A 26,748-nucleotide genomic window follows, 5' to 3' on the forward strand; every position below is an offset into this window, starting at 1 on the left:
AAACTTTCCAATTAATTTATTTAAACTCATGAATGTTGCAAAAGTATGATGTGCAACAAATCAGGACACAAGCTCTTGTATTCCTAACAAGTCAGAGGAAAATAAAATATTACATCTCCTTAGTAAATCAAGACCAACTCTTTTATTTCTTACAGGGATCACATCAACATCTTGCACACAGTCATCAGAACTAAGTTTCTCACACTGTAAAACGACAGCACCAGCCTAGGCAGCATATTTTGAATAGTGAAATGATCACATCACACTGTGTCTACATGGCAACACGTGACCTTACATTAAGAAAAATATTCAAATTTTTGGAATTTGTATCAAAGTGTGTTAGTGTCTAACTCTAAATTGTGTTCTATGTGAACAGTGTCCAACCAGCTGTGCAAGACAGCAGCCCAGAACACCTCCAATATGTACTAGTTAGGTTTATGTAAATGAACAGTTCAAGGGGCATAACTTTAGAAAGTCTGTATATAAAAAGTGCAGTGGAGCAGCAAATTAGTATGATTTTCCAAGTTCCTCCTTAGCCACACTGATTGTGAAAACACAGATTTCAAAATGTAAATGTTTTAACCTCCTATAGAAGGTCATATAAGATAGACTCCACTATCTGAAGCAGTTTAATATGATTCTATATCAATCTGAAAACATTAAACCTTTGATTTTCATGAGGTGTTTAAGTGCTTTATGTGAACGTTATCCTCAAAACAGAAGAAATTAAGTAGATCTAGCATGGATAGTTGAAACAAAGTAACAGTTCTGTTCAAATTTTAGAGTCACTCATGTTTAACACATTATCTTATTTTCAAGTATCATTTAAAAATTTACAGGAAAGTTACTTTACTGGGACTCACCACTGATCTGATTCTAATTCATTCAGAATCTTGGGATAGGGAAGGGGCAAGTGAAAGGCTCCCTAGGTAATTCTTCAGCACTATTAGAATACCGCAGAGTCCGTCTCCACTGCCCTTGCCAGCTGATCTTCTCACATGAGTGAAATTAGTAATGCTTTCTCCCAGGAACCCAACTCATCTGACAATCCCTGGTCCCTGTGACAAGATAAACTCTAACAGAATAGTTGGTCTAATTAATAAGCACATTTAACTCCTCTATTCCTTTCTTTTGAGGTTTGTGACCCAGTTCTCAAATAAGCTAAATAGGATGGGGGAAAAAAATAAGCATGAAAACAAGATGGAATGGATTAGCAAATTTCGATTTCCAGCCTATCTTCTCCCTTCTGAAGGAGCAATGTTAGTAATTTTCCATATACAACACAGGAAAAAGGAGGACAAAGCTACTGTCACTTTATATATACCTCTACCAGGAAACTGGCCTGTTCTACCCGATAGTACCCTAATGCTAATTTACCTGTCAACTGAAGAAACCTAAAAAAGCCACTTCTGCACTAAATCAAACACTTCCAAATTCCCTGAGCTCACAAAAAACAGCCAAATAATAGTGATACAGTCATCTACAAGAAGTCTCTATCATAAAGCAGATCCCTTACCTTTTTAAATTCTGAAATTACAGTTGAAGAAATTCTAGATACTTATATGTGCTCATCAATCAGCAAATTTCAGTACTCACTGCAGTTACTAAATAGTGATGTCCGCTTTGGAAGACATTGTTTACCAACCTTATAAAATATAAAAAATAACCTAGTCCTAAACTTTAATCTGAGCACTGTCATTGCCGACCCTCTGTTCAAATCTGCCTCTGTATGAAGAGACAAAGCAGAGGAGAATACAAATTCTCATTATGGGTTTTCTCAGTCTTTGCTCCTTCATTCCAGTCTGCTTTCTCACATAATGCTGTGTGAGGCCTGCAGGCTTCCCTGCTGAATACAAGAAAGCCCTCTGCACGGTGCCAAGAGCTGCCCTTGCAGCACTGCCCTTCCATCCAGTGACATCTGAGAGAATCCCTTTATAGTTTCCTTTCTCTTACTTCCTGGTTTTGTTATCTTCCTTTCAAACTATCCTGCTAGATCTTACTTAGAATCATAGCCCCTCCAGGCTCCCACCCAAGTTAAAGGTTATTAAGCTTAAACTGTGAGGCCAATAAAGCGTCTTTCCTTGGTGCTACTTATGAATACGACTAAGCAGAACACAACCAAATGACTTTATATGAGAAACTTTGGACTAAGAGGCCCTCAGAGGCCAAGTACAACAAAATAGAGTGACAAAAACAAAATTAAACCAGTTAAGTTAGATCCATGACTCCAGGAGAAAGAGGAAGTAATACAATTATATTACTTTCGCTTTAATCGGTAATGGAAAATAAAAATTGAATGATATGGGGGAAATGTCACACAATAACAAAGTACTAATAACAAACTGAGTAAATGCATTTTCTCTAACGTACTAGTTATGATCTTAAGCCTTAGGGTTATGAAACATTTATCATGGGGCACATCTCTATACCAGACTCCATTAAGCTGTAGGTTAGAACAGGTATGTTTTAATCCAGCGATTCACAGCACATCCCTTTTGTTATATCCCAAGTGTTAACACTGTTCCCTCTGAATTTTAATGTTCTAACAGATGATGAGCTAGTTGTACTTTAGAAAAGTATTTAAGAAAATACACCACTTTTGCAACAAGCTGTACCTGTAGTGAGGAAAATGCTTACAAAACCAAAAGTGAATGAACACAATAAACTGTTGAAACTGAAAAGCTCTGTACTTAATGTGGAGGAAAACCACCTATTTAAAAAGCTCAGCAAACTGTGAGCAGGATAAAGACTTTTATAGATGAAAGACTACTTAAAGAGCTCTACAAATATAGACTCCAATCACAATTAAGTTCAATGATCGTACATTCATAATTCTCATATGGTAGATCCAGAAGGAATGCCTAAGTTGTTACTGTTAGTTTGCTTTTTCAACACAAACTGTTCCTAAGGATTGAGCAAGCAATAATGGTTTTGGCTTTATTTGCCATAATGACATTAGTTTAGGAAGCCTAAAAGCTTAGCTCTCCTCTGCTTCAATTTTGCTACTCTAGGACACTCTTTGGTGAACTGCCTCATAGGAAGGCCCAGAGTGTGGCAATACCCTCAGATTTGGAGGATACCAAGTCTTCCAAATGAGTCACACAAGTACATGACACAATATAAGACCAATCTGTTGTTTTAGGATGATTTTGTGGGCAATTAAGTTCTGTCTGGGCACCTAAGTACAGTATATTTTAATATAGAGAGTCAAGATACTTACCAAATTAAACAAAAGTTTATACACTTACATTAAATGTGTCATCCGAAACAGCATAATGCAGTGATACTCTAAGACTTACAAAATAACTTAGTTTTACAGTACTGTCAACATGATTCAAAAGAAAATGTGAACACACATGGTATCTGACTAGGTCAAACACTAACTTACTATCAAGTTTAAATAACTGATAAAGTATTTTGGTAAAGTGCCCACACTGAGAGCAGTTAAAAAAGCAGCCCCTATTTTCTACAGAAAAATAGTGACAGTGAAGAACGCATCGCATTCTCTGAATACTACACTGCACCCACAATTTCTGGAGCGTGAAACCCTGGACACACAGCTTATTTCACATTAGTGAACAACCCTAAACTTTTTATAATAAAGTTCTGACTTTTGGCCAGAAGATAAAACGTCTCATATATACATATATACAAATCCCAATTCTTAGCCTCTGAAGTTTAGTTCTAAAAATGGCTTTCTGACTGGTCATTAAAGTTTAAAAAGGAAAAGGTCTGCAATGCATTTGTATTTGCGCTTCTGAATTAAACGGCATTTATTAAATGAGAAAAAAGGATAGTATTAATCTACTTAGATTATGAACATGACCTTTGGGTATTCATGAGAACCAGTTTAACTGTCCCTCATCTTATAAGCAACTCTATTTTGTAAGTTACCCAGAAAATGTGTCTAATCATCTACAAGAAACAAAAATTCAAACGTGTATTTTACAAATCATGGTCTCATTTACCTGCATATTCTTTTTTTTTTTTTTTTTTTTTTTTTTTTTTTTTTTTCATTTACCTGCATATTCTTCCATGAAACAGGTATACATTAAAAAATATTGCTCAGAAACATAAAAATATATATTATCTCTTTCCTTTACCATTTAGGCATATAAATACTTTACTGAAGAAGATGTATCATTCAACAAACAAATGCAAAAACTGCTTTATATAAAGTGTGGATCTCTGCTATTTACCAATATAAAATATAAAATGAGTACAATATAATTAGCTAATAAAGAGCTAAATTCAAGAGATTTGCAAACCAATACAGCAGTGAACAGTCCCTTATACAAAAGTCCATTAAGGAAGAATCAAGTCAATTTTGTAACAGGTTACATAAAAATCAGGGCCAATAAATGCATTATAAATGCAAAAAGAGAGCACTGCTTCATCAGCACATTCTTCAGTCTTGTCTGGACTAGATGCCAAACTTACTGTTCACTTTTCGGTTCATCCTGTTTTCCATTAAGCTCTTGATCAACTCTGTTTAATGAAAAAACAATACAGATAATAAGACACTAGCAAGTGAACAATTTCCTTTTAAAAACTGTGATAACTTGTAGCATAGAATATTATTCTGTTAAAAACAAAGCTTTGCAAAGAAGCATAGTAAAAAGGTTACCAAACATTTCCCCAACCATGAAAGATAATTTTTAAAGACAAGAGGACACTGGCAAGAAATGGACTGTTGTTTCTTTAAAGACTATAAAATACTTTACATACAAATGCCCATAAACTTTATTAAAAGTTCAAACTGTAACAAGTATATTAAAATCTTGGAACCATAGCATGGCTGGGGCAGGGATCTAAGTGATGAGAAAGTGGCAGGAAAAACAACTCCCTCAAAAATGATTTTGTTAACTGAAATATTAAAATGACACCAACTGATCAATATTTTTAAATTCAGTGATAAAAATGCATATTTATAGAAATCAGAATTATTCTCTAGAATTTACTAGTACACTTTGAATAGAAATGCCTTTCACTTATTTTGATAGTAAGAAGCCATGGAATTTAATAATCAGAAATACCAAGATGTGGTTAAAAATCTGCCTGGATTAGTAGTGTGTTGCACAGAGGCCCTATCAAAATTTAGGCAAGTGGGGATTAGAATGATGTATTACCACACAGTTATAAACAACCTTTTAAGGAAGATAATGTACAATAGTCTATTTATACTAGTTCGAATTACTGATGGAGGGGAGTTTAAGATAATTTGGTGTCTTGTTCACATTACTATCATCACTACCGATTACTAGGATCACCTGAACATTAGTAAATGAGACCTAAATGTGTTGGTCTGTGGTAAAGCCAGATTAACATTTAAAAACTTTTTTTTTTTATGCTGGTACCAAAAATTTGAAAGCTACATATTCTTGGTAAGGCCTGCAATATACATCCAATCTTTGCAACATCTGAAATATCCTTATGAACGAATTTCACACTTTATTTTTAAACTATATTCAAAAATCTTAACAACTATCATCTCCCTGGCCACACTTGGCACTGAGGAATTGTTCGAAAGAATCACCTACAACATTTAAAACTATGGCACTTCCACACTCGGTTTTGAATCCTCATTATTACCAGTACTCATCGTAGGGATTTCACCTTAAGTAATAAGCTCCTCCACATACAGCCTCTGTGAAATTTTTGAAAACATGCTCCTTTATTTTTAAAACTTGAATGTTACCATTTTCAAGCTAACAAGGATTATTATTTTTTAAAAGTAAAAAAACCTTGTACAAAAATGAAGACGTGCCTGGAAGATACATGTCAAGGTTAAACAGAAGTTTAAAAAAAAGAAAAAAAAATACTGGTAGGTTATCAAAAAATACATTTAAAAAGTACAGTTCCACTATTTTTCTGATGCCTAAATTCTAGGTAACTGAATACTAAGAACTTTGTAAAAAGACACAGCAGATTTTATCAACAAAGGTAATTCATTTTGAAATCCACAAAGCAGCTGGTTTCAATATACAATTACAGATTATATTTTTAATTGCAGTTGTCTGTCTGGCAAGTGTACACCAGTGCCTAGAAAGAAAATTAGCAATATCTAAAATTACTGTTCACATCTCTATGTTAAAATGTTTGTTAATCTCTTTTAAGTACCATGATTCCATCACATGGTCAATAGAATTCTTGCTCATAAACAGAGGCAAAATGTATTCAAAGTTAAGAATGTTTCAGTTACGGGGTGCCTGGGTGGTTCAGTCGGTTAGGTGGTTGACTTCAGCTTAGGTCATGATCTCAAGGCCTGTGGGTTTGAGACCTGCTTCGGGCTCTGTGCTGGCATCTGAGAGCCTGGAGCCTGCTTCGGATTCTGTGTCTCCCTCTCTCTCTGCCCCTTCCCTGCTTGCTCTCTGTCTCTTTCTCAAAAATAATAAACATCAAAAAAATTTTTTTAAAAGTTTCAGTTCCTTTTAATTGGTTCCTTAGAATGGTCAAAGTGATAATAACTACATAAAAATTTCTCACCTTAACTCTTAAGAGACTGTACTAAACCTGTTTTGCTAATATGTCATTATTTCAAAAAATCCATTAACAAGTTAGCTCCAAGTCCTACACTGTTTCAATTAGTATATAAAATGCTAACTATTTTATACCCTTGCCTTTCATGTTCTATGCCAAGGTATTAATAAGCTAATAGTTTGTTATGCTCAAAGCAGAAGTATTCAAAATTAAAGATGAAAAGCAGAGAGTATTTAACTATTAAATGGTATACTGAATTTTAGGTATTTTATTATATGTAGAATTTGACTGGTTAGCAGGACATTTATAAGCATACAGGGAAATCAATGTTGGTTAGCCAAAGAATATGTGCACTGCAAATATAATCATTAACCCCTGGGAAATAAATGGATTCCTTAAAGAAGTACATATATATTTGTCAAAAGCACTAGACATATTTTGAGAATATGGTGAAACAGATAAAAGTCTTAGAGGTAACTGGTTTTTCAAATAGCATTCTTAGCAATTTCTCTGGTTTTGTCATCACCGTGTATACCAAAAAGAAGTGAAGAGGGACTGTGGCCTTTACTTCCTAATTGGCATTATACATGGTGTTAAAGCAGGGTGAATCCAAGCCATATTCAGCATCAGGAATTTTGGATTCACTCTGTATTTGGATTCTGGAGTATGTTTATATTTACAGATGCTATTATCTTTGTCTACAAGCTAACCAACCAATAAAGAAGAGTTAGTCTGTGCAATGCAAATGGACTAGTCTAGATGCAACCCATTCAAGGTGTGCATATACCTTTTTTGTTTCTTTTTTAACTTTTCTTCTTCATACCTTGGTAGGGAAGAGTTATTTCAGTAAATATACATGTTATGAAGATGAACAAAAACTCGAAAAAAGGCACTGACAATAAACTCATATAAGTCTGCAGGTAAAACCAAAACTTAATACACTGTGGAGAAAGTCAAAACTGACCTAAGAAATCTGGCTTGACACATTAAAAGGACTAAACCTCATATTAGCAGAACAAAAAACTTTTTCCATATTATGGCAGTGTGATACTCAAGTATTTGTGTTAACAACCTTCTACCAATTCTTTATAAAAGTTAGAAAGAAGTGGATTTGGTAAACAGAACATATTCCAGCCACTGGAATGTCCTGCGGTTAGGCTGATATAAATAATACTGTATTTCTCCAGTAACAGGATTATTTAATGCCATGATGAATTTACTCATATTTGGAGAGCAGCATGTTCAAGTCTGGAGAATGTACTTTAGTAATGACCAACCAGGAAATCACCTCTTAAGATTGTAAAGAGTCTTCAAAAATGAAAATTAATCACAACCAGAAAAATACTTCCTACTTCTTCAACTGACAGCCTGAAGAAAATGGTGACTTACGGGGAAGGTGTTGGAAAATGGCTTCTTTCCCTTTCCATTCGTTACAAAAACAAGAGCAGTTACAAAATACTTATAATACAGGAAATGAAAAATAGTGAGTATTGAAAAATATTTACCTCGTGCACATCAAAATATAAAGGTCCAATATAATTAAAGAAATAAAACAAAACATACTGTTTTATGCATTCTGGTATGCCAACATATTCCATGGGGACAAGTTCCGCTAGTTCTGCCAAATTAAAGACGTATCTAATTTTTTGGCTGAATTTTGAGCTATGGAAGAAAATAAAAATAATTACCTAAATATTCTGACCAACAGAACTGACAAATTCATACAAGGAGTTTGTGTTTTTGTTTCTAGTTGTTTTTTTTTTTTTTTAAGTCAATGGCTCTCAGAAAATTACCTAATAAAGGGTCTTGTAACAGCTAGAAGTGTTCTGATAAACCATGAGGGATGTACAATGATTAGTGATTTTAGGTTTTTCCGTAACCTGGATTTAAAAAAAAAGAAAAAAGAAAAAAGAAAGAGAAATAAAAATTTAAAAGCTCTACAAATTCTAATGCTGGAAGAAAAGGTTAAGACATCACTAGGTATGTACAACGTTATACAAAAAAACTCTCATCCATAAGTTCATTTAGATGTGATATTTCTAAAGACAAGAAAATGCACTCTTGAATTCTGATGGTCACTCCTACTACTATGACATGGACTTTACTTCATTTGGCTAAACTTATGTCCATCCACAGTACAGCCTGTCATTAAATGTCTGCCAGATATATTCACTTTTCTTTAGGATTCTGTCAACCATGGGTAGAGGCTAATACTGAATACAGAGGTAAATTGTTTTCATTTTTCAGGAGGAGGGAACTGGTACTCATTTCTTCAACGTTATGACAGGCATTGTGCCAACAGAAAGCTGGACGTGATCACCACAGGAACAGGAAATGTAAATCAGACCTAACATGTTCTTACAGAGTCTAAAATACCAAATAAAAATTAAAGGCATTATTCTTGATGACCTATAATGACCAAATAAAACTGTTTTATCAACATATATTTCACACTTAAATTGATTATTGAGGATTTTTTTTTAAATAATAAAAACTAGCTCCTGCCATGGTTAGGGATTTAGAGAAACCTATTAATGAGTCTGAGTTCATTAAATTAGTTCAAACTAGGTATAGTCAAATCAAACCCATTAGAGAATCAAAGTTCCTTCCATTCGCATGGATGAATAACTCTCAGGAGAACACACTTCTGGAGCTCACTCCAGAGGAAGATTATAGCGGAGCACCTTAAAAACCATAAGGTAGGGGCACCTGGGGGGCTTAGTCAGTTAAGCGTCGGACTTCGGCTCAGGTCATGATCTCACAGTTTGTGAGTTTGAGCCCCGCATTGGGTTCTGTGCTGACAGCTCAGAGCCCAGAGCCTGCTTTGGATTCTGTGTCTTCCTATGTCTCTGACTTCCCCTGCGGTCACTCTCTCTCTCATAAATAAACATTAAAAAAATTTTTTAAAAACCCCATAAAATATGCTAAGCACCATCAGTTAGGCAAAACTAAATTTTCCATCCTTTCCTAAAATGTAAATTACAGGAAAATATTCAGTGTGGTATAAATAAGGAGAAATATGTAACTATTTTATAAGTTCGTTTTAAGGAATTATTCTTTGTAAAACAGATCAAAACTAATTTCCTTCATGATATTCTAAGATACTGAACTGAGAAAACAGAAATGTGTTATGAGTGTAAATAATGTAATTTATGGTGTCTTAAAGTGGCAATATAAAATAGAATTTAACCTAATAAATCTAATCTAAAAATTATTCAGACTAGCTTTCAATGTGTATTTACAATACCTTCTATCAATTTGCTGATAGCATTTCCTGAGCCATCCCAGGCTGGGCATTTTTCTTCGAGTTGTAGCACCATTTAAATAAACTATCATGTAGTTTTCTGCTACTAATAGCTCCAAAGTGCCAATAACATACCTGTAAAAACAACAAATTGAGTTTAAGACGTAAATAGCGCTTTATAGTGCCAAACACAATTATCCAAGTTATACAATGTCCTTCCCTTCCCTTCAGTGACAGCAAAGCCAATTAAAAATTTAAAACTACAATAGTTGGGGGCACCTGGGTGGCTCAGTTGGTTGGGCATCCCAGTCAGGTCATGATCCCAGGGTCATGGGATCACCCTGCACTGAAGGAACCTGCTTGAGATTGTCTCTCTCTTTCTCTCTCTCTGCCCACCACCCCCAACAAGAACACTATCTTGCTCTCTCTTAAAAAAAAAAAAAAAAAGCTTTAAAATTGCATTAGTTGGTATTATGATTATGTATCATAACAAGTTACCTTTTGGAAATACATATTTAAGTGTTTATAGATGAAATAACATGATTTCTGGGATTTGCTCCAAAGTTATACAATGGAGACAGCATAAATTTTGGGGAGGTATAAAATGGTAACTACGGAAGCGGGTGATTCATACACAAGGATTCAGTATACTGTCTTTTTATATGTTTGCAATTTTTCACAGTAAGTTTTTTAAGTTTACTTATTTTTAGAGAAAGAGTGTGTGTGTGCAAGAGAGAGGGGCAGAGATGGAGAGAGAATCTCAAGCAGGCTCCATGCTGACAGCATGGAGCCTGATGCAGGGCTCAATCTCATGGTTCATGAGATCAAGACGTGAGCTGAGATCAAGAGTCAGATGTTTTACCACCTGAGCCACTCCAGCGCCCCTCATCCAGGGGCGCCTGGATGTCTCAGTCAGTTAAGCGTCCGACTTCGGCTCAGGTCATGATCTCACAGTCCGTGGGTTCAAGCCCTGCGTCGGGCTCTGTGCTGACAGCTCAGAGCCTGGAGCGTGCTTCAGATTCTGTCTCCCTCTCTCTCTGGCCCTCCCCCGCTCACTCTCTGTCTCTGTCTCTCAAAATAAAATAAAGACATAAAAAAAATTAAAAAAACAAAAAACAAAAAACACCTGCCTACCCCTTAAAGTGAAGGCTGAAGGTTAAGCAGTCTTCCATTAAAAAAAAACAGTTTTAAAAATAGCACCAAATTAAGAAAGAAAATGATTCTGGAGAAATATAACAGAACTTCAGTTACCTTTGGTTTCTTGGGAATAAATGCAGTTTTGCCAGATGATTGAGATAAAAGCAATTTCTTTATACTTAATGCATCCTCAAATATAAATAATAAAGTAGTTGGAACAGAGAGTCTGAAATATCCCTTCCAGCTTTAAACTGACAATTTTTCTGCTGAGTTGGAAAACAAATAGTCGCATAATGCCAAAGAATAAGGACTTAATCAGGACGAGGGTATTTATCTTTTCCCATCTTCACCTCCTTAAGCTGGAGATCTGATTTGCCCAAAATTCTGTCCAAATGTTTTTGTGAAGATATACTTACTTAAAGAGATTGTCCATCAGGTATCTATAGTTGGGTTGACCACTTTCAGGCATAAAACATACAGCAAACACAACAATGGCATTTAATCCATCCCCATAATATCCTGGAAAATAAATTTTAAAAAATCACCAGGATGATTTTACTTTTTCAGAGGAAATCTGTACAGTTGACAGACAGTGGTTCACATTCCACAAATTTTTGGATCAAAAAGCATGGTTTCTTTTTTAACCTGAAATAGTCTGAGAAAGATCTTTAAATCCCCTCTTCTCAAAATAAGAGCAATAAAATCTGAAGAGGAAATGGTGGGCATAAAACCAGAAAACCAGTTAAAGTAGCATCATCAGAAAGCCAGACTTATTTTAGCAAATAGACAAATATGATATAATCCAAGCAGACATAAACCAAAAATATCTGCAATAAAACAATCTTATGAAATTTATGGTTAAAGTGGGTGTTTTTCAAAAAACAGTACAATGCCTAGCATTTTGTGGATTTTAGAGTGTTAAAAACTAAGAAGAGATTACATCTCTGACAATTCTAACAGAAGAAAAAGTGTTAGGGGCGCCTGGGTGGCTCAGTCGGTTAAGTGTCTGATTTCGGCTCAGGTCACGATCTCGCAGTTCCTGGGTTTGAGCCCTGCATCAGGTTCTGTGCTGACAGCTCAGAGCCTGAAGCCTGTTTCAGATTCTGTGTCTTCCTCTCTCTCTGCCCCTCCCTTGTTCACACTCTGTCTGTCTCTGTCTCAAAAATAAATAATCATTAAAATAAGAGAGAAAGTGTTAAAATGTGTATGTTTATTATAATCTCTAGATATTAAGCTGTAACCAGTAACGAACTGTTTTGCTTTAACTTTCATTTCTAGTGTTTACAAACACACACTGAAAAGGTTTAAACATTTCAAGTACATTAGTATCTTCAATATCTTTCTTAATCTCTTAGTCACAAAACACATTGTGATAATTCAGTAGGATAAAATGGCCCTAATTATTTTCCCCTAATCCAAATAAAGCTCTAGTCCTGAAAGATATTAGGTTTAAACCATAAGGCAGGTCTCACAACTTGTTTCCTGTGAACTAGCTGAATTAATGCAAATCTGTGGACTTCCTGATCCAGATTATCCTGTTTTGTTCATATGAATAAGATTAAATTGAGTGGAATAATGTAACTGCAAATATTCAAGTGATTTGTTTTCAGATGAATGAAGACTATAGAAATAAGGAGGAGAATGCATTTGGCAGAGAGTAAATTAAGTAGAAATGACTTTACATAAAAAACCCAATCTACTTAACCTATGTGGTCCCCTTTCCCGCACTAGGATTTCAGGTAATATGACATGTTCTAGAGAGTGACTTGCATTTTTTTCAATGTTTATTTTTGAGAGAGACAGAGAGACAGAGACAGAGACAGAGAGAGAGAGAGAGAGAGAGAGAGAGAGAGAGAGCGCACGCACGCACAAGTGGGGGAGGGCAGAGAGAGAGGGAGACATAGAATCCAAAGCAGGCTACAGGCTCTGAGCTGTCAGCACAGATCCCGACGTGGGACTCAAACTCATGAACCATGAAATCATGAACTGAAGACGGATGCTCAACAGACTGAGCCACCCAGGTGCTCCAAGAGTGAATTGCATTTGGACTACTATTAACATTTTGGCACTATTTACAGCGTATAGGTAAACTTCTGAACCTGGCACAGATGGATAGAAGTTGTAATTGTACTTCAATAGCTTTTCCTTTTGACTTGTGATTTCTCAAGAAACAAAAGCCTTATATTACTGGATATCCCACAAATATGGAAAGTTGGTGTTCCATAAGAATGAGGAATGAGTGGAATTTACTGCATTTGCAGTGTCAGGCAACCATTACAGCTGTCTAGTTCCAAAACAGTTTCATACCCCAAAAGGAAACCCAGAATCCAGTCAACAGTTGTTCTTGATTTCCCTCCCCAGCCCACTCCTGCTTACAGCCCCTAGTCTGCATTCCGTCTTTATAGATTTATGTATTCTAAATATTTCACATAAATGGAATCATATGTGACCTTCTGCATATAATTTATTTTACTTACGATATTTTTAAGGTTTTTTCATATTGTAGCACATATCAGTACTTCATTTCTTTATATGGCTGATTAATATTCCATTGTATGGATTATGCCACAAATTGCCTTTTTGTTCACTTGTTGGATAGTTGCATTGTCTCTATTTTTTGGCTGTAGTGAATAGTACTGTTGTGAACACATATGTATATGTATTTGTTTGATTGCCTTTCTATTCGTTCAGGTATATATCTAGAAGTGGAACTGCTGGTCATACACTATTTCTATGTTTTACTTTTGAGGAACTGCCAAATTGTTTTTCACAGAAACCTAACCATTTTACATTCCCACCAGCAATGTGTAAGGGTTCCAATTTCAGTACATCCATGTCAACACTTGTAATTTTCTTTTTTTTTTTCTAGCTATCTATAGGGTGTGAATCTGAATTAGTACTTCATTGTGGTTTGATTTACATTTTAATGGTAACTAATGATATGAGCACTTTTCCTGTGTTTGTTCACCATTTGTATATCTTCTTGGAGAAATGTGTATTCAGGTCCTTTGCCTGTTTTTAATTGGATTATGTCCTTTATTGGAAATTTAAAAAATACATACTTTAGTTAAAAAAAAAAAAAGAATGAGGAACGAACCAGTCCTGTACTTCATGGTAAAGCTATAGGATTTGTTTAGGGTTTTAAGGTAACGCCAGGTTTTACTCACACAACAGAAGACTAGTACAAGAATGTTCACAGCAGTTTTAATCATAATAACCCAAACTGGAAACTAACGTGTCCATCAAAAGAAAACTGAATAAGCCAACTGTGGTTAATCCACACAATGAAATATCACTTAGCAATAAAAAGGCATGAACGAGAGATACATGCAACAACATGGAGAAATCTCCAGAATATGCTCAGCAGAAGCAGCAGACAAAAGAATGTCTAACATATGATTCTAGTTACATGAAATTCTAGGACAAGAAATGTCATGGCGATAGACATTAGAATAGTGGTTACTGGGAATGGGGTATTCATTGGGAAGGAGTATGAGAGAATTTTGGGGGCAATGAGAAGCTCTACATGTCTCGAGGTATAGGTAACATGAGTATACGGGCATTTGTCAGAACTCACTGAATCTTACATTTCAAATTAGAGCATTTCTAAGTGAAAAAGCCCAAAAGAGGAAAAACAAATACGGTATGATATCATTGTATGTGGAATCTAAAAAAGCCTAACTTAGAAAGAGACCGGAACAGTGGTTACCAGGGGCAGGGGGAAAGAGGAGATGTTGGTCAAAGGGTACAAACTTCCAGTTATACTACGAATAAGTTCTAGGGACCTAACGTACTGCATAGTGACTGGAGTTAATAATACCATATTATGTACTCGGAAGTTGCTAACAGAGTAGATCATAAATGTTCTCACCACAAAAAAGAAATGGTAATCACTGCAATATATGTTGTATCATATCAACACATTTTACACCTTAAACTTACACAATGTTAGATGTCAATTATCTCACGAAGCTGGGACAAAAAAAAAAATATGCAAATGCTACAAAAAAGGATTACAGCATTTCACTGTATATAATTATAAATGGATACAAAGAGGAGAAAGTCTCAATTTTGGGGAGGTGTCGAGGCAGAGGGTGGAAGACAATTTTTGCTGCACACTCTTGTACCTTTTGAACATACTGTGTGCATGCACTAGTGATTTTTAAGTTTGGTTTTACCCTTTTACTTCACACCTGTTATATTTCTAAAATCACATAAGAAGTGCTTATCAATTATATTTTTTAACTCAAAGGAGAGTTTCTTTAAGCATTTACATTTCTGATATTGCACTAAAATATATGAACAATCTTTGAAAGCTGTTACCTCCGTGGCTGATAACTTTTTTATAGGGTTCAATTGCCTTCATATCAACCCTGTGGTCCTGTTCTCCAATTCTGAACATACGCCAGCGTCGTCCATCTTCTTTTTCCTCTGCTGCTGTGTATTCGGTAATTGAGCCTTTCCTAATAATTTCAGTAGTTTTGGGCTTTGGAAGATCATCTGTCAAAATAAAAGGTTTTTGAATCACAACTGTTATATATAAATAATAAAAATAAAATGGCATGTTAACCACTTTACTATCTAATTAGATTGTTCAGAGAATTTTTCATTATACCTTCTGTGGAATTTTAAGTATTTCTTCTATAATAGAGAAAAAGGCTTGTTCTTCATAGGAGGCCATTTTATGTTTTTGAAAAACATGGTTAACTTTTTTTGTATTGCTTTTTTCAGAAGGCACCTCATCACCATGCAGTGTATATTCATGAGTCCAAAAAAGAAAATTCACACAGCCATCAAAATCTTAGGATATTGGCCATACAATGTTCTTCTAGATTCTATTTACAACATTGTTCTTGGTAGTTACCACTATAAGTTATTCACAGAAACTGAGGGCAAACTGGATTTTGTTATTGAGCACATAAATTACTCCCCAAACATTGTAATACCAGATAGAAAGTGGTTAACTGGTCAATGATTATTTCTCATTTTATCAATTTTATTAAGCATATATTTACTGAAAATTTTCTGATGTGTACATGCAAAAGTCCAATATTTTAAATCGACATTAGCCAAAGCAGAAGCACCAATGATTAGGTGTAATTCATATTTCAAGATTTCATTTTAGCAGATTTTAAATGAAGTAATGATTTTCAAAATTTTAGTATCATAATCCTTACCAAAAGATGGGGGAGGGGGGACCTACTGCATGTTAGTTGTTTGTTTCCAAGATAAAGCTGTTAACGGAAAATATCCTTCCAGGAAATGACTACAGCAGCATTAAAGAAAGAAGAGACAAAACACATAGGCAGAAAACTATTTCAGTATCTTTTAAAATATTGCTATAACTGGACTGCTTAGTGAACCAGTAAAACAGGGGAGAAAAAAGGAACAAAGATACAGCATATCAAGGATCTTATTCTTAACTGCAGATAAGACACATAGTGCCAAACACTGCTTTGAAGTGAAAACCATTTTAAGGATGGAACATACAAACAAGTATATAAAGATACTGTACACAGCAATTATGTAATTAAAGAAAGCATCCAAAGCAAAACACATGCCAATTCCTTTGAATTCTAAATAACTAATAATAAGGAACATAAAGTTTGAGGACTAAGAGCATACACAATTCAGGCTGGTTGTTTACACAGTGTACCAGTATCAGGCAAACCTCACTAAAAAAATCTCTTCAAATCCCTAACGACTTTTAGCATATTCCCTAAATCACATGTCTCTTCAAAGTTTTTTTTTCATTAATCTTCTGAATAAAAGAATATGCCATAATTATCAAGCAGTATTTTGGAAGCAACATGAGAAAACATAACTTTACAATACTGGGCAATTAAGAAAAATGAGACCACCTGTGTAATCTACAAAAAACAGTTTTGAAAGCCATGAGAACATTCAGTGTTAGCAGTATTTCACATCTCAGTAACAAATGCAGTAGGAATTTTAAAGAACATTATATTTCAACAAAATCCCTTTGTGATAGATTTTGGGTTCCTGCTCAAGTTTTAAGTTTTCCTAATTATCCTAATATGAGACTGCTATCCAAAAAACACAAATGCTTATAGAGACAAACATTCATTAATAAAGGTTAGATAAAAACAATGAAGCATTTACCTTCCCACTCAAATTCATTACTGTTCTCCGATGGCGTGTCTAGGCCATCTAAGTCAATCTCCCCACTTTCATCCAAATCGTCTGACAGCACAGAGCCATCACTAGGATCCAGGGTCAGGCTAATGTCTGGCGCCATGAGTTTCTTTCTTACTTTATTTCCATTAAGTTCTAGTGAACATGGAATGGGTAAGTTAAAAAAAAAAAAAGAAAAAGAAAAGAAAAGAGAAAGTGAAAAATAGATTAGAAGGAATGCTTACATGCTCAAGTTGAGTAAGAGAAAAATTTTGATCACTCCATTCTTGAGAAAAATAACATTAACCAAACACAATCCCGAAGTATTAATTTACAAACTTTGGACTTTGGTCATTATTGTTTCTCTGGCAAGGCAAGACGACATACCCCAACAAGGATGTATCTTTTTAAATGACAGACGCTGACCTTATAGTCAACTCTTACTACTATAAAAGATCTCCTCTAACCTTTTTATTGTAGAAATTTCCAAAATCCAAGGGGATGTCTTTGGAAAGTTAAAATTCCAAAGCATTCCAAAATACTTTCTTAAACATTTAACTTATTCTTTGGCTCCCAATAATAGAACAAAAAATGAGTATGTATTTTTTTTTTTTTTTTTTTTTTGCTTGACAAAGAAATGTGTTCCAAAACAGCACAAAGTCTATCATTTCATAGAAACCAAAGTGTCAAGTTCTTACCAGGCTGGCTCTCTGGTCCAGTTACAGCTAATACATCTGCTTCCATACTATCATCCTCTGGTAAAGGTCTAGAAGACACAGACATAATTTTTAATTCACAAATTAAAAACTTTTCTTCGAAGTTCAAAGAACTATTAAAAATATCTTATAGAAGCAATTATGTGGAAAACTGAATAGAGTGGTTTCTTAAGCTTCAAAAATTTACAAACCACTTTTCAAGAAACAAAAATTCAGACGTTGGAGATGACTTACGTATTTAAATAAGTTAACACATAAAAACAGATATAAATTCCTTATGTAATTGCTCTTAAATAAAATCATAAAACTATTCTAAAAATTATAAAAAGCCTAAAAATATACATAATTCAAATTCAGGAATTTAATGTGACATATGATACAATGGGTGATGAAGGTAAACTTAATCCCTCAAATGGGAATATGGTAATGATGGCTACAATTCTTCTGAGCCCAGTATTTCTACAATGCTATCGTCACCATGTATTATGCAATGACTGAGTACTCCCACCAGCTGTCCATATTCCCACTGCTAAGGGACCTTTCCCGTCCCATGCACTGGGATGGTCTTCTGACCAGGAAGGTATGGAAGCATCATTTGAATATGAGATCTGCCTCTGCCCTTTTTCTCTTAATCCAGCTGGTGCCAATACCGTTGTAAACACAAATGCAAATATATCAAGGTAGCAGGCCAGATGATCTTAAAAAAACAAAAACAAAAACACCCCTTAAAACTTATTAAATAATAAGTTTTTTCTTGAAACAGAAGCACAAAATTTAACAACCCTTACAGACATTTAAGGACTCCCTTCTTCCAGGAACCCAATAGACTCTAAGAAATACCATATAAAAGCATTTTTTTTTAAATAATAACAACAATTTTGAAATTTAAATCTTGAAAACAAAATGAAAGATTATAGAAGATCACATATATTTAGTTGGAAAAGAAGATACAAGAGAATTCATCTAAATGTTGGAAAGGAGCTCTCATTTTCTAGTATCAAATGAATACCTTTCAATACTGAGCTTCTTTTTTTTTTTTTTTTAAATGTTTATTTGTTTTTGAGACAGAGAGAGAGAGGGCATGAGGTAGGGAGGGGCAGAGAGAGAGGGAGACGGAATCCAAAGCAGGCTCCAGGTTCTGAGCTGTCAGCACAGAGCCCGACGCAGGGCTTGAACCCACAAACCACGAGATGATGACCTGAGCCAAAGTCAGATGCTTAACCCACTGAGCCACCCAGGTGCTCCTCAATACTGGGCTTCTTTAAAAAACTCAATATTCATTTAGTAAGTGACATTCAAATAAAGAGATCTGAAGTTTTGTTTTAAATTTGTTTTCTTTTAAAAGTATTGCTCACATTGGAAAATCTTCATCTTGCCATTCTTCCTTAAGTTCTACACCTTCCATCCTCAGCTTAGATTCAATATCACCTACAAGCTCCTGATAATCCAGAGAGCCAATGTCCTGTGAAAAGAGAAAAATTTATAACAACATATCTTCCATGTTATTTTTTATCTGCTGAAAATGTGTAATTATCTTCTACCTTAGTTCACACCTCTACCCTGCTCATGAAATCAATTTAGTGGGTTTCAACTACCATTAAAAAAAAAAAAAAAGAGAAAGAGAGAGAATAAAAACAAAGTGTGTGTGTGTGTATATATAAACATATATATATATTCTAGTAAAGTCAGTGTTATTTGTAGTAAGTGTATTATACAGTGAAAATATTTGTTTTGTTTTCAGTTACATATATGCACGTGTATCCCAGGATGTGATTTAAATTTTATTAAGTATTGTGAATTATGCAAAAACAATTTGTGGGGGAAGGCATACTGAATAAAAGTAAATATATTCTGTACTCTAGACCCCATAATTAAATTTCTGTTCTCTGGATGGAACCTGATTCTAGAAACTGATAGTAAATCGCATTTATACTCACGATGGCAGTAAAGCCGAGTGATATGTGTGCTGTATTTTTTTAAGACTAAAGTATAATTAACATTTTTGAATTGAAGTATAATTAACACGTGTGTTGTTTTCTCTATTTCCTTCTATAGTTCCAATGCCGTAATTCCAGATCCATTTAAAGAAGGCTATTCAGTAATTATCCAGTAATTAATTTTGATTTGCTTCATATCTACGCTAAACTTTTCTCATACAGTTCAGCGTAAGTTTTTAGACACTTAGTGAATATTTCTACTGATGCATCTACATGTGTTAACCTACGCCATTAAATTTTAGTTTCTCCAAGGAAGGGTGTGGGGGCCAACATCCTTATTTTACAAATTGAAGAACCTAGAGATTGGTTTGGTTGATGGAATAAGAAATAGACATTTAAGTATATTATTTGAGGGGCCATAAAGATCAACTGGTTAATGAGTGCAACAAAAAACTGTGACAACTTTAGGGGAGAAGAGGTATAAATGAGTATTCAATTTCAATTACATTAGAGCAAGTCAACAGATGACTAATGTTATTTTTTAAAAAGCAGTAAGACATGTATTTCTTAAGAGAGAAAGTATCACTAGAAGTAGTAAAAGCCCAAAAGCAAAGTGAAAAGTGGCTGGTCCCAGTAAAAGAAAGAGGGTGAGATGGGAAGAATGACTGATGCTTTTCATAGTAAATCCTAACCTATTTGACTTTTAAAATCTTGTGCATGTAACTTTTAAAAATACTTATCAAATAAAACAAATGGTGCCAGTCATTCCCATTCATTTCAATCAGTCTTCTAAAACAACATGGATGGATTTCAAGGATATGATGCTAAGTGAAATAAGCCAGTCAGAGAATGACAAATACATCATATGTGGAATTTAAGAAACAAAACAAATGAACGAAGTAAAAAGAGATAAACAAAACCCCCTGAGTCTTAAATATAAAGATGGGGAGCTGGGTGAGGGATGGGTGAAGGGGATTAAGAGACACTTAACATGATGAGCACTGAGTCACGTACAAATTGGCTGAATCACTCTACTATACACCCGAAACTGATGTAACACTGTTAATTATACTGGAGTAAAAAAATAAAATTAAATAAATAAATAAATAAGTACATAAAACAAAGACATGGTCATGGTTTATGGTTGCTTTATCTGCCGTCATTACAACAGTCAAAAGACATACAAAGTTGTAGAGAAAAAGCATTATGTTCCAGGACAACAATAAAATTACACTGGCAATTTTGTAAAGTGTTACATCCCACATGGTAAACTAAATTTATATCTCTGCCAAGTGAATTCTTACTTATGCTCAAAGAAAGGTTTCACACATTCTCAAGAGGTTTAAATTTTCGAGGACACACTTTCAAGTACCAAAAAAATGGCAAATGCTATCTTTTCCTCACCAACATATTTACTTGGAAAACTCAGTATTTATACACAGGAGTAACGGATTTCTAATTCTCTGGGCAAACAGTGAGCTAGGCAATGTTGAGCAGAGAAGAAAATAAACAGAAAAGGGATTCCTACCTTCCCCATCTCTTCTATAAAGAACACAGAACTAGTGTAGAAGACCCCAAAAGTATGGTCAAGAAGCCCAAATACTTAATGCTTATTGCCCTGGAAACTGATGCTCAGGAAGCTGAAACACTCTATTAATAAAGGTTTAAAACCATCTCTTCCAAATTTTTAATGTTTTCCTCAATGTTTTCTCAAGGCTTTTATAATCCCTCGAAAGTGAACTAATATACTTCCTAAATTCAATAATCAGAAAAAGTTTTATTTTGTCTCACCTTTTTGCCGAGTGTTGGAAAAATATGAGGATGTTCTTGGTGTCTTTTTCAAACATCCCACATACTCAGAAAAATATTCACCATCTCAACTGAAAGTTGCTATCACTATATTCCCAACACCTAGCACAGTGCCTGGCACAGAAGCCTGTAAATATCAGTTATAAGAATAAATATTTAATTGTACGATATGGCACTGGATAGCAAGCCTTTGTTTTGCTCTATCCTTTAGGCTTATTTTTCTTATTAAGCTACATAAGTAGGCTTTCTGTTGTTTTACCCCTCAAAAGGAGAAAATATGTAATCAGTGAAATTTGGGAAGACAAACCATGTCCTTTAGGTCCTCTACCACTGCAACAGGTCTATCACTAGAAAAGAACTTATCTACACAATAGAGAGCCTGTGTCCTTCAGATGTCTCAGCTGATTCATTCAATTTGTACTTCAAAATCATGAAGTACATGATGTTAATACACACAGCACATGGACACGGATATTTTAGTTTGGGGATAATTTTTTTAAGCTAGTTAAACAGAACCTAGGAGGAGAGATAAAGATAGATTCACTCTTTACCATTTCATCATGAATTTTAGAGAGAAAAGTATACTAGGTAGATAAAAAGTTTAAACAATTCAGGGAATATTGTTCTTGGAAGCACTTAATCATCAGCAGCTGTAAGAACAGGAAACAAACAAGAAAGGAGCAATATAAGCACAAACACTTTGAAGGAAATCAGGACATTGCTGACTCACAAGTTAACTGTGGCTGTTTCCCATTTTTTGTTCATAGATTTGGTAAATTAGAATGGGGAAATAACACTTTAAGATGCCATTTGTTAAAACAACCTAATGCAACAGGAATAACTTGATTTCTCAACAGCTTGTGGTACAGGGCGCACATCATTACTTAACGCCAGTTATCAGTGGAAGTCATAGAGATAAATTCAGAACAGTGCTGACCTCAATGAGGTTGAAAATCAAGGAGAATGGATTTCCTCCTGACAGCCTCTGGAGGCAGTTGTAGTGGTAAATTCAAACAAGATTAAGAAGGAGATTTCCCTGTGCAATTCAATACTGAAAACATTAAAAGCAAAAATTAAATATTAAAATCGTATTCACAGCCATCTGAGTTATAAATTATAATCTTACATTGCAACTTTACTATTATGTAGTTTAACAGTTCGGCTGAAACAGGTGCTAGTAACCACCATCTATGCTGAAATCAATTGTAGTTGGCAGAAGGAAATGCCCAGGCAAGCCTTTCATTTCCGACTTAAACGAAAGGGCTTCATTCTAAATATTTATGTTCACTTTGTCCTGTGAGGCTGGCAATACTGGTAGCACTATAGGAAAATACTTTAAGCCAAGTTATACGTTTACAAAGATCACCAGAATACCTCCGGAAAAATCTTACATGCTTGTCACCACTTCCTGGAGAGCAGGATCATGCAGGGGTTTTTAAGAATGAAATGACACAATGACATATCACCTTACCTTACAGCTATGAGAATGGCCATTCTCAATTCAACAAGAAATATCAAGCGTTGGTAAGGGTGTGGAGAAAAAGAAGCCCTGTGCACTGCTGGTAGGAATGTGAATTGGTGCAGCCACCGTGGAAAACAGTATGGAGGCTCCTCAAAAAATAAAAAACAGAATTACTGTATCACCCAGAAATTCCACTTCTGGGTGTTTATCTGAAGGAAACAAAACCACTATCTCAAAAAGATATATGCAGCCTCATGTCCACTGTGGCATTATTTACAAAAGCCAAAGTATAGAGGCAACCTAAGTTTTCATCTATAAATGAATGGATAAAGAATTTGTGGCACAAATATAGAATGGAATATTATTCAGCCATAAAAAGAATGAAATCTTGCCAGCTGGGACAAATGGATAGACCTTGAGGGTATTATGCTATGTATAACAAGTCAGAGAAAGACAAATACTATACAGTCTTACTTATATGTGTAATCTTAAAACCCACACACGCACACGAAGTTCACAGATGCAGAGAACACTGGTTGCCAGAGGGGAGGGGGGTTGGAGGAGCGGGTAAAATGGGTGAAGGAGGTCAAAAGGTACAAACTTCCAGTTATAAAATAAATCCTGAGGAGATAATGTGCAGCATGGTGATTATAATTAATAATACTGTATTGCAGATCTGGAAGATGCTAAGAAAATAATTCTTAAAAGTTTTCATCACAAGATAAAAATTTTTAACAATATGTGGCAATGAATGTTAACTACACTCATTGTGGTGATCATTTCTCAATATATAAAAATATCAAATCATTACTGTATGTACATCTCAAACCAATATAATGTTATGTGCCAATTATACCTCAATTTAAAAAAAGAGCAAAATGAGATACTCTATCAGAAATGTTAACACAAAATTCAAGAAAAATTACAATGATCGGACTCTTCTCAAAACTGTGAAAATAAAGCAAAGAAGAATTATGCCACTTATAAACAGTACTTAAAATTTTTTTTAGCGTTTATTTTGAAGGATAGAGAGAGAGAGAGAGAGCGAGCGAGCGAGCGAGAGGGGGCAGAGGAGCAGGGAGGGGCAGAGGGAGAGAGGGAGACAAAGAATCCAAAGCAGGCTCCAAGCTCTGAGCTTTCAGCACAGGGCCTGACATGGTGCTCAAACTCACGAACTGTGAGATCATGACCTGAGCCAAAGTTGGACGCTCAACCGACTGAGCCACCCAGTGCCCCTAAACAGTACTTTTTTTTTTTTTTTTTAAAAAGTCTGTTTATTTTGAGAGAGAGGGAGAGAGAGAGTGAGGGTGGGGGAGAGAGAGAGAGAGAGGGAGAGAGAGAGAGAGACGGAGAGAGAGGGAGAGAGAGAGGGAGGGAGAGGGGGGAGAGGGGGAGGGGGAAAGAGAGAATCCCAAGCAAGCTCCCCCAGTGCAGAGCCTGTTATGGGGCTGGATCCAATGAACCATGAGATCATGACCTGAGCCAAAATCAAGAGTTGGATGCTTCAGTGACTGAGGCACCCAGGCACCCCCAAACACTACTTTTATTATCTGTATGCAGGACATACTGGAGATGCTCTAACTTTTACAAAGATTGAAGTCTAATACTGACCTCTTTATTGTAGTTACAAATATATATTTTTATTATTTTTGACAGAGACAAAGAGCAAGGGAGGGGCAGAGAGAGAGAGAGAGACAGAGAATCTCAAGCAGGGAGGGGCCTGAACCCATGAGCTGTGAGATCATAACCTGAACAAAAATCAAGAGTCAGGCACTTAACTGCCTAATCAACTAAGCCACCCAGGCGCCTCTGTATTTACAAGTGTTAGCTGTAATATAAAATTATAATTTTGAGGGGGACCTGGGTGGCTTAGTCGGTTCAGTGACCAACTCTTGATTTCCACTCAGGTCATGATCTCACGGTTCAGGAGACTGAGCCCAGTGTAAGCGTGGAGCCCTCTTGGGATTCTCTCCCCCTCCCGCCCGTCCTTCTCTCGCTTGTACTTTCCCTCTCTCAAAATAAATTAGTAAACTTAAAAACAGATAACTTTGGAATATTACTATCATCATATTCTACTAGTAATCTCCTTTATACCATGTAAGCTTAATAAGACATTTTCCATCTACTGTCGATCAAGGTTAACTTTTAGGAAATGGCTATATATACTTCCATTTTTAGATGCCTTCCTGCATCCCTGCTCCTACTGTAGATTCAATCAAGAGAACTACTTTCCTTTTCACATTTACTAACCACTTGTACATTCATCATCCCATATGTTCCAATCAAAAACTTCTGCAAGGTATAAAACATTGGTGTTATTATCACCGTTTCTTTCTTACATGTGAGGCAAATGACACTACATCCTGGTTCCCAGATTAAAGGTGGACTATTACAGCACACTCTCCAGTTCACTGACAACTTTATACAGAATAAGCCTGTAATGCCAGATTTGGTTACATTTAACTTCAAAGGTCCTCTAATGCTTAAAGACTACAATAGCACTGATTGATGATAATCTAGTTCAAGTTCCACGTTTGCAGAAGTGGACCAGTCATACTTCCTGAATAAGCCCAACAATGTTAGGCTGCAATTGAGGAGGTTATAAAGGCTAAGAATAGTTTGGAGAAAAGGAAAAATGCCAAGAACTAAGTAAAAGATGTGCAAGATCATCAAGAAGATAAACCAACCTTATCCATATACAATTTGCAGAAATTCTTATAAAATTTTAGAGAAAGAATACGTTTAATTGAAAAAGTTAAGTAATTATGCATTAAGAGAAACAGAGATCCTAATCAAAAAAGATGAGGACGAAAAAAGCAACACTAAAATGCAATCCCACACTGAAGCTAAATATAAGGAAGGCACTATGATTACCAGGATGAACAGGGCAAAAGCTGGGCTCTCAAAGAGCTCCCGGAACAGGCAGACAAGGGAAGTTTCAAAGCAACGTAACAGACCCGAATAAATTCCTGATTTAACGTGAGATGATCTATCTTGATCTCAAGCTGCATCAGCTAAACCCAGGAAACGCAAACCAACAAGCAAAAGGTGAAGTCTGAATCTACGCAGGAATTAGGCTTTTCACACAGCAAGGTCTACGAAAGCTTTCGCTACAAATGTCGCTTCCGTGTCTATTCCTCGAGGATATGAGGCACATCAGACGTCCAAGTTTCTTTGTTCTGCACCAGGACTGACGCTGGTCTTAAATACGAGACCAAAGCGGCCCGATCACCGCACCCAGACCAAGGTGTGTGCAAGGAGGGGCTGGAAAGGGGCAAGTTCCATCCCGAGCACAACAGCACAAACGGAAAAGGGGTAGCGGGGGGCGGGCAAGGATGGGAAAGGCCAGCAGGAGCCGAGCCAAGGGCGGGGGCCTCAGGTGGGTGGGGATCCGGGAAGCGCCTCCCGGGCAGATTCCAAGGCGCCCCTTACACCAGGACACTCTGTGGGCTTCCTCTGTCGGGCTGTCGGGTGGACCAGCGCCCCTCAGAAATCCGCCCCAGGCCTGCTTCCAGCCCAGGCCCGCGGTGCCTAGTCTTCCCGGGCCGCACTCACCCCCGAGGAAGCCTTGGCCCCCTCGTCTTCTTCGCCCTTCCAGGCCGGCGACGTGGGGCTGACGGCCAGGTCGCAGGAGGTAGCACCGAGAGGAGCCCGCTCCCCTCGGACAGCAGTGGAGACCCGGGCCCAACCCCTTGGCTACAGCTGCAGCGGCAACAGCTGACCCGGATGCAGAGCGCCGCCCCGGCGGAAGTGGTAGTATCCCGACCTTCTTCAGGCGGAGGCGTGGCGTCTTCTCGCAGCCGCACAGCCCTCGCCCCGCCCCCTCAG

The 26,748-nt window shown here is 36.2% G+C and overlaps 1 protein-coding gene across 4 annotated transcripts; it reads right to left on the reverse strand.

Moving 5' to 3' along the window:
• Positions 1-26,653, reverse strand: BNIP2 (BCL2 interacting protein 2). Of its 4 annotated transcripts, XM_039230630.1 has the most exons (12): positions 26,476-26,653; positions 19,068-19,174; positions 17,695-17,762; positions 16,985-17,152; positions 15,185-15,361; positions 11,278-11,380; positions 9,728-9,859; positions 8,274-8,360; positions 8,044-8,142; positions 7,268-7,303; positions 4,022-4,488; positions 1-3,968 (listed from the first exon to the last, which is right to left on the reverse strand). In XM_039230630.1, the coding sequence occupies exons 2-11, from the start codon at positions 19,115-19,117 to the stop codon at positions 4,437-4,439; spliced, it is 972 nt and encodes a 323-aa protein (XP_039086561.1). In that variant the 5' UTR covers positions 19,118-19,174; positions 26,476-26,653; the 3' UTR covers positions 1-3,968; positions 4,022-4,436. The 4 variants fall into 4 exon arrangements, with proteins under 4 accessions (XP_039086561.1, XP_039086563.1, XP_039086562.1 ...); XM_039230632.1 differs by lacking the exon at positions 8,274-8,360; XM_039230631.1 differs by lacking the exon at positions 7,268-7,303.
• Between the last annotated feature and the right edge of the window lie 95 nt (positions 26,654-26,748).

Source organism: Hyaena hyaena, unplaced genomic scaffold (assembly GCF_003009895.1).
Source record: "Hyaena hyaena isolate Hyena2069 unplaced genomic scaffold, ASM300989v1 scaffold_49, whole genome shotgun sequence".
Taxonomy (NCBI): Eukaryota; Metazoa; Chordata; class Mammalia; order Carnivora; family Hyaenidae; genus Hyaena; species Hyaena hyaena.

What these genes read in the sequence shown, in the direction of transcription:
- BNIP2 (XM_039230630.1), bottom strand. Translation starts at nt 19,117, where the DNA reads ATGGAAGGTGTAGAACTTAAGGAAGAATGGCAAGATGAAGATTTTCCA. An exon ending in TAATGAATTTGAGTGGGAAG is followed by an intron (nt 15,362 to 16,984) that starts GTAAATGCTTCA and finishes TTATTTTGACAG; the next exon opens with ATGATCTTCCAAAGCCCAAA. An exon ending in AAAAGTTATCAGCCACGGAG is followed by an intron (nt 11,381 to 15,184) that starts GTAACAGCTTTC and finishes TTTATTTTCCAG; the next exon opens with GATATTATGGGGATGGATTA.